The following is an 8,801-nucleotide window of genomic DNA, read 5'->3' as shown; positions in this document are numbered from 1 at the left end:
ACAGTGTTTACAATTTCATGTCCAGGGCATGGTTTGGTGTTTCTACGCGATTTGCTTTGTTGTCTAGTTAGAAAGATTTTGTTGTCTGTTACTATTAGCTGAGAAACGCTCAACTCCGTTCTCTTATACCTCCGTCAACTATTCCTTATCTAACCGGCTAGGTGTTGATCATGTGCTAACTGTGCTGTTAAAGCTTATCCACAGATAACTAGTGAGTTATTATAGCCTTGGAGCTCAGCCAGAGACTGAAGTCAACTAGCTAACTCAGCTAACTAGCTAAGTAAACAAATAGTTGGCACGGTCAGCTGTTTTGACTCACATTTTACCAATTCAAAACTTATACAAAAAAAATTTGAAGGCAGAAAAAGTCCGTTTAGCTGTGTGAGATTATCTCGTGACTTTCTTATTGGATTCATTTAACATGTCTTAACAGGGTGGTAAACTCATAATCAATATTTGTTGTCTTTCTTCAGGAGAGGTATCTATCAGCCATCCTGGAAGTCACCCCCTGTCATTCGACTGGACTGTTGTGAAGTCTTCCTCTACCATCATGTCTACTGCTGCAGTAGCAGACAGAGGTAAGCAGCTATCACCCCTATCATTTCACAGACTGTTGTTTACATCCTCTCAGCCAATCACACAAATCCATGTTGAGACCTGATAACTCCTCCAGCCAATACATGGAGAGAGAGAGAAAGATGGTGATAGAGATAACATTCCAGAATGTCCGCCATGTTCCAGGTTCCGTCCGTCCAGTCAGGGGCCCCGGCGACGGCATGGAGACGGACAAGCCCCCGGTCGCTAAGGAGATCGCTGCCGTGGATACGCCTCTGTCCGCGGTGCCACTACTTAAGGTAGCTAGTCCCAAACACAGCCCCAAGATGACGCACCCTGCCACCGCCAGCCTCCAACACAGCCCCCACTCCACCCCCAAGCAGAGCCCCAGAGCCAGTTCCAGAGACGCCCCGTCCGCCCCCCAGCCCCCCGGGGTGCTCCACCTGGGGAAGGTTCCCCGGGAGGCCTGCGTGGTGGTGGAGGCAGTGAGGATCGTTGTTCCCCGTGCTGCCATCAGCCGGAGGGGGGGTCACGTGGGTCCGGCTGAGGAGAAAGGTGAGGCCTGGGCTGGGCAGCAGATAGAGGAGCAGGCCCGCTCTCCCTCTCCTCCTCTGGAGGACCTGAGAGGAGCCATGGAGAAGCTGCAGAACTCAGAGAGAAGACTGCTGCAGGACAAGGAGGGTCTCCTCAACCAGATCCACGTGCAGACAGAGGTGGGTGAATGACTTCTACTGATATAGTTAGATACTTAGGGGCTCCTCAACCAGATCCACTGAGGTGGGTGAATGACTTCTACTGATATAGTTAGATACTTAGGGGCTCCTCAACCAGATCCACTGAGGTGGGTGAATGACTTCTACTGATATAGTTAGATACTTAGGGGCTCCTCAACCAGATCCACTGAGGTGGGTGAATTAGCTCACGTAAAGACCCAGTGCCATCAAAAAGGTGAAATTCTTGTCTATTATATATTGTGTATTTCCACACTGAGTTTGGAATACTACTGTGTAATGGTGATAATGACGATAAGGCCTTTTAGTGTGTTAGGTTGTAAATAAACAGAGTAAAACTCAAACCAAGTTTATTCACCCACTGGGTCACACAGCTGCATAAGACAGAGACATGTTTCCACCAGCACAAGTATTTCTACCCCCCTTTAGGTGGAGTCTCCTCCTTTTTCTCTAAACACTACATCTCTGTTGCTAGGCAGGAAGTGAAGTGATGTGGGTAATAAACGGTTCCTTCTTCCTTCATGTGACCCGACCTCGGCCCCCATCCCTCACTAATCCACAGCTCTCCGCCCTCATCAGTGACCCCAACCATGTGACTGTCTTTTTCCCTTCCTTAGTAACTTAACTGACCCCTGGCTCTTATCCCCCCTCCATTGACCCCACCATATACATCCCTCATACATCTTCCCATTTAACTTCTAGTATAGCAAGTATTTCAAACTAGAACCCCACCAGTGTAAGAGATGTTTGAAAAGACCTGACATTTCAGCCTGTTTTGGTGGGATGGAGTTTTGGCCTGCCTGGTGACATCACCAGGAGGTAAATTAGTTAATAGACCAATAAGAAAGAGAGGTTCCAAACATCTCTGCCAATAACAGCTAGTTTTCAGTTTTCCCCTCAGTCCTAACTAAATTCTTGCTTGAGAGATTACTCTTTGCTAAGAAGCTATTTTTGTTTCTTTTTAACAATTTTATAAGACTGTAGGAGGATATCTGGGTCCTGAGTTTTGTTCAGTGACTGTAGGAGGATATCTGGGTCCTGAGTTTTGTTCAGTGACTGTAGGAGGATATCTGGGTCCTGAGTTCTGTTCAGTGACTGTAGGAGGATATCTGGATCCTGAGTTCTGTTCAGTGACTGTAGGAGGATATCTGGGTCCTGAGTTCTGTTCAGTGACTGTAGGAGGATATCTGGATCCTGAGTTTTCAGCACCTGCCTGTGTCCAGATAAGATAAGGACAGTACTTTGGTTGAATCTGTTGGCACATGAAATACAGTCCTCTGGTCCATATCTTAGCCAACTCTAACATGATGTATTCTCCTATAGGTGAACAGAGAGTTGAAGAAGCTGCTGGTAGCCTCTGTAGGAGATGACCTCCAGTACCACTTTGAGCGTCTGGCCAGAGAGAAGAACCAGCTGATCTTGGAGAACGAGGCTCTGGGTCGCAGCCTGTCCTCCACAGCAGAACAGCTGGAACGCATGTCTATACAATGTGATGTCTGGAGGAGCAAGTTCCTGGCATCCAGGTAAAGGGTGAGGGGTGACAGAGAGAAGGAGCGTGTCGGTGTGTATTAACTGACTGCTGTGTCTGTCATCTCTCCAGAGTGATGGCGGAGGAGCTGACCAATGCCAGGGTTTCTCTTCAGCATCAGACCAGAGAGGCTCAGAGTGCCATCACAGACCTGCTGAGTGAGAGAGAAGAGTTCTCCAGAGACATGATGCTAACCCACAGGTACAACACTGACCTATGACCTGGTGCTCAGTTAAAACACCACAGACACGACGCTAACCCACAGGTACAACACTGACCTATGACCTGGTGCTCAGTTAAAACACCACAGACACGACGCTAACCCACAGGTACAACACTGACCTATGACCTGGTGCTCAGTTAAAACATACAGACACGACGCTAACCCACAGGTACAACACTGACCTATGACCTGGTGCTCAGTTAAAACACACAGACACGACGCTAACCCACAGGTACAACACTGACCTATGACCTGGTGCTCAGTTAAAACACCACAGACACGACGCTAACCCACAGGTACAACACTGACCTATGACCTGGTGCTCAGTTAAAACACACAGACACGACGCTAACCCACAGGTACAACACTGACCTATGACCTGGTGCTCAGTTAAAACACCACAGACACGACGCTAACCCACAGGTACAACACTGACCTATGACCTGGTGCTCAGTTAAAACACACAGACACGACGCTAACCCACAGGTACAACACTGACCTATGACCTGGTGCTCAGTTAAAACACACAGACACGACGCTAACCCACAGGTACAACACTGACCTATGACCTGGTGCTCAGTTAAAACACACAGACACCACGCTAACCCACAGGTACAACACTGACCTATGACCTGGTGCTCAGTTAAAACACACAGACACGACGCTAACCCACAGGTACAACACTGACCTATGACCTGGTGCTCAGTTGAAACACACAGACACGACGCTAACCCACAGGTACAACACTGACCTATGACCTGGTGCTCAGTTAAAACACACAGACACGACGCTAACCCACAGGTACAACACTGACCTATGACCTGGTGCTCAGTTAAAACACACAGACACGACGCTAACCCACAGGTACAACACTGACCTATGGCCTGGTGCTCAGTTAAAACACACAGACACGACGCTAACCCACAGGTACAACACTGACCTATGACCTGGTGCTCAGTTAAAACACACAGACACGACGCTAACCCACAGGTACAACACTGACCTATGACCTGGTGCTCAGTTGAAACACACAGACACGACGCTAACCCACAGGTACAACACTGACCTATGACCTGGTGCTCAGTTAAAACACCACAGACACGACGCTAACCCACAGGTACAACACTGACCTATGACCTGGTGCTCAGTTAAAACACACAGACACGACGCTAACCCACAGGTACAACACTGACACATGACCTGGTGCTCAGTTAAAACACACAGACACGACGCTAACCCACAGGTACAACACTGACCTATGACCTGGTGCTTAGTTAAAACACACAGACACGACGCTAACCCACAGGTACAACACTGACCTATGACCTGGTGCTCAGTTAAAACACCACAGACACGACGCTAACCCACAGGTACAACACTGACCTATGACCTGGTGCTCAGTTAAAACACACAGACACGACGCTAACCCACAGGTACAACACTGACACATGACCTGGTGCTCAGTTAAAACACACAGACACAACGCTAACCCACAGGTACAACACTGACCTATGACCTGGTGCTCAGTTAAAACACACAGACACGACGCTAACCCACAGGTACAACACTGACCTATGACCTGGTGCTCAGTTGAAACACACAGACACGACGCTAACCCACAGGTACAACACTGACCTATGACCTGGTGCTCAGTTAAAACACACAGACACGACGCTAACCCACAGGTACAACACTGACACATGACCTGGTGCTCAGTTAAAACACAGACACGACGCTAACCCACAGGTACAACACTGACCTATGACCTGGTGCTTAGTTAAAACACACAGACACGACGCTAACCCACAGGTACAACACTGACACATGACCTGGTGCTCAGTTAAAACACACAGACACGACGCTAACCCACAGGTACAACACTGACACATGACCTGGTGCTCAGTTAAAACACACAGACACAACGCTAACCCACAGGTACAACACTGACCTATGACCTGGTGCTCAGTTAAAACACACAGACACGACGCTAACCCACAGGTACAACACTGACCTATGACCTGGTGCTCAGTTAAAACACACAGACACGACGCTAACCCACAGGTACAACACTGACCTATGACCTGGTGCTCAGTTAAAACACACAGACACGACGCTAACCCACAGGTACAACACTGACCTATGACCTGGTGCTCAGTTAAAACACCACAGACACGACGCTAACCCACAGGTACAACACTGACCTATGACCTGGTGCTCAGTTAAAACACCACAGACACGACGCTAACCCACAGGTACAACACTGACCTATGACCTGGTGCTCAGTTAAAACACACAGACACGACGCTAACCCACAGGTACAACACTGACCTATGACCTGGTGCTCAGTTAAAACACCACAGACACGACGCTAACCCACAGGTACAACACTGACCTATGACCTGGTGCTCAGTTAAAACACCACAGACACGACGCTAACCCACAGGTACAACACTGACCTATGACCTGGTGCTCAGTTAAAACACCACAGACACGACGCTAACCCACAGGTACAACACTGACCTATGACCTGGTGCTCAGTTAAAACACCACAGACACGACGCTAACCCACAGGTACAACACTGACCTATGACCTGGTGCTCAGTTAAAACACACAGACACGACGCTAACCCACAGGTATAGTAGCACTTCTATACTATACACTAGTGGGAAAACTCACATAGGAACATATAGGTACTGAGATACATTACCGGTGATGCAGACAACTGACGTGTGAGTGTGTCTCTGTCCCCAGGTCTCTGGAGCAGCTGCTGGTCTCTCTCCAGTGGGGTCGACAGCAGACCTACTACCCCAGCGCCCAGCCCCTCAGCACGGGAGAACTGGCCCTAGCCAATCACAAGCTGGCGGATGCCATCAACTCCCACCTGCTGGGTGAGGTAGGGCCTGCAGGGGGCGGCAGCAGCGGCGCCGGGCTGGGAAAGGGGAGACAGGCCTCGGAGCTCCCGAACACCTCACACACGCCTGCTGAGAAGATGGCTGAGAAGGTAGGAAGTGGAGTCGGGTTCTCTGGGCCGTACACACACACACACACACTGGCCTCTATCCAGAAATAACCCCTCACCCTTTCTGTCTTTCCCCACCTTCTTCCCATCTCTCTCCCCCTCGGCCCCCCCCTTCTCAGGTGTTGAAGATCCTGGACCCTATTTCCTGTTCAGACAACCAGGAAGAAACCTCCCCCCTCTCTATCTCTGACTCCTCCCCCTCGGCATTCCTGACCAATAAGAAGAGCATCGGCCGTTTCCACCCCTACACCCGCTACGAGAACATCACCTTCAACTGCTGCGAGCGCTGCAGTGGAGAAATCTTGGTACTCTAGGGGTCAGAGGGCAGGGGTCATGACCTTTAACCTGGACAGGTCAACGCAGGCCACTGTGAGGAACACATCACCACCGGTTGGCTCTCTCTCTCTCTCTCTCTCTCTCTCTCTCTCTCTCTCTGTCTCTCTCTCTCTCTCTGTCTCTCTCTCTCTGTCTCTCTCTCTCTCTGTGGAACCGTCTGGTTTCACAGCGCCTCAGAACGGGACTTGACTGGAAGTATGGCAGGAGCGGACCAAACAACTGCTGGTTTTAATTGGCTGATCTCTCTGTCCATCACCATCTAGAATAACCCTTAGAACCTCCCCCTACATTGTGGACTTCTAAGCACGAGCAGCACAAGTGATTTAAACAAGGAAGTGAGTTGGGAAAATCTGCAAGTACGTATCTTAGAATCAATTGGGCTTCCCAAAAAGAATATGGTCAATATGATATGACACATGTCAAAGTCATTCCTGGGAGGGTCGAGTGGCCATCCTTCTTTGTACTTGATTGAGGTCACTAATAAGGAACTCCCCTCACCTGGTTGTCCAGGTCTTCATTGAAAGGAAAACCCCAAAAACCAGCAGACACTGGGCCAAACATGGAATGAGTTTGACACCCTTGTGATAGAACATTTATTTTGATTGCCGATTTTCACAATTTTTGATGGAGTTGTTGTCTGTGGTTGAGAGAGAGAGAGAGATGGACATAACTGAGATTAGACTCTGAGAGAGAAAGAGCGAGAGAGAGAGAGAGAGATACAAGCCTGGGGATGAGGTTACACCAGACCTGACATAACTGACATGAGAGAGAGACACTAGTTTGGGAGCGTTCACCCAATGCCATGAATAGCAGTGCAGAGGAAGTTGATAGGGTTAGATTAGTCAGGCTGTGTCCCAACAGTCATTCATAAGGAAAGGAGATGAGGAAAGGAAACATTTTAAGACTGTTGGGACGAGCTTTTAGCTAGTGAGTCATGACATCATGATGACCTCAGTGTTTGAGACAGCATCTATTGAGAGAAGACTGCTGACGACTTCAACTCAGGCTAGCTAAGATGCTATTTATCAAATGAAATGTAATGTATATAGAAATGCACTCCTCACGGATGTTTTTGGTTTTTAAGCAGTATGATTGATTCACCATCAGGTTTTCATTGAGTGTTATATTTATTGAATTCATCTGATAAGTATTCTAGATGTGGGGAAACAGGAGAGGCAGGGCTGTGTTCAGAGGATGTTGCAGACAGACAGAAGGTTTTTAGTTTAAAGGTGAAAGGTACCCCACATATTCAAGGTATTTCTGTTCTGTTTGAATTTGGATTCTTTGCAGTGGGGGAGTTACACAGATGTTGCCGTATTTGCAGTTTGCACTGGAATGAGGCAGATATCTGCTGTCCAGTGAGATTCGATCAGAAATCATCCCGATACCCAATTATATTAGATCTATATTTGTGTGGAAAGGTTAGTGCCTTCAGAAAGCGTTCACACCCCTTGACTTTTTCCCCATTTTGTTGTGTTACAGCCTGAATTTACAATAACCCATAATGTCAACGTGGAATTATGCATTTAGAAATGTTTACAAATTAATTGAAAATGAAAAGCTTAAATGTCGAGTCAATAAGTATTCAACCCCTTTGTTATGGCAAGCCTAAATAAGTTCAGGAGTAAAAATGTGCTTAACAAGTCACATAATCCTCTGTGGTCCTCTGTAGCTCAGCTGATAGAGCATGGCGCTTGTAACGCCAAGGTAGTGGGTTCGATCCCCGGGACCACCCATACACAAAAAAAAATTATGCACGCATGACTGTAAGTCGCTTTGGATAAAAGCGTCTGCTAAATGGCATATTATATATTATATTATTATTATATAATAAGTTGCATGGACTATAATAATAGTGTTTAACATGATTTTTGAATGACTACCTCATCTCTGTACCCCACACATACAATTATCTCTAAGGTCCCTCAGTAGAGCAGTGAATTTCAAACAGATTCGACCACAAAGACCAGGGAGGTTTTCCAACGCCTCGCAAAGAAGGGCACCTATTGGTGGAATGGTAAAAAAGCAGACACTGAATATCCCTTTGAGCATGGTGAAGTTATTCATTACACTTTGGATGGTGCTATCAATAAACCCAGTCACTACAAAGATACAGGCGTCCTTCCTATTGCAGTCAGTCAGTCGCCCGGAGTGGAAGGAAACCGCTCAGGGATTTCACCATGAGGCCAATGGTGACTTTTCAAAACGGTTACAGAGTTGAATGGCTGCGAAGGGAGAAAACGGAGGATGGTGTGGAAAGCTCTTAAGAGACTTACCCAGAAAGACTCGCAGCTTTGGCAGCTGCCAAAGGTGCTTCTACAAAGTATCGACCAAACGTGTTTTCACTTTGTCATTATGGGGTATTGTGTGTGGATGGGTGAGAATTATTCAAGCTACGTCAAATTGGT

General features: G+C 47.7%; 1 protein-coding gene across 2 annotated transcripts in view; it reads left to right on the top strand.

Annotated features, from left to right (window-relative positions):
* LOC311120196 (golgin-45-like) overlaps window positions 1-8,134 on the top strand; it is an 8,265-nt gene extending 131 nt beyond the window's left edge. The window contains exons 2-7 of one of the 2 annotated variants that reach the window (XM_084194812.1): window positions 474-578; window positions 742-1,268; window positions 2,610-2,809; window positions 2,887-3,015; window positions 5,790-6,039; window positions 6,177-8,134. In XM_084194812.1, coding sequence (XP_084050938.1) covers window positions 551-578; window positions 742-1,268; window positions 2,610-2,809; window positions 2,887-3,015; window positions 5,790-6,039; window positions 6,177-6,371 — 1,329 coding nt within the window. In that variant the 5' untranslated portion in view covers window positions 474-550 and the 3' untranslated portion in view covers window positions 6,372-8,134. Of the gene's footprint in view, window positions 1-473; window positions 579-741; window positions 1,269-2,609; window positions 2,810-2,886; window positions 3,016-5,789; window positions 6,040-6,176 lie in introns of those variants that run through there. The other variant, XM_084194813.1, reaches the window with a different exon arrangement.
* The last annotated feature ends 667 nt before the right edge of the window (window positions 8,135-8,801 follow it).

The sequence above is a fragment of the Coregonus lavaretus genome (genome assembly GCF_964263955.1).
Source record: "Coregonus lavaretus genome assembly, contig: HAP1_SCAFFOLD_785, whole genome shotgun sequence".
NCBI classification, from domain to species: domain Eukaryota; kingdom Metazoa; phylum Chordata; class Actinopteri; order Salmoniformes; family Salmonidae; genus Coregonus; species Coregonus lavaretus.
The sequence above is the reverse complement of the archived record's forward strand: the minus strand, read 5'-3'. Positions and strand labels throughout refer to the sequence as shown.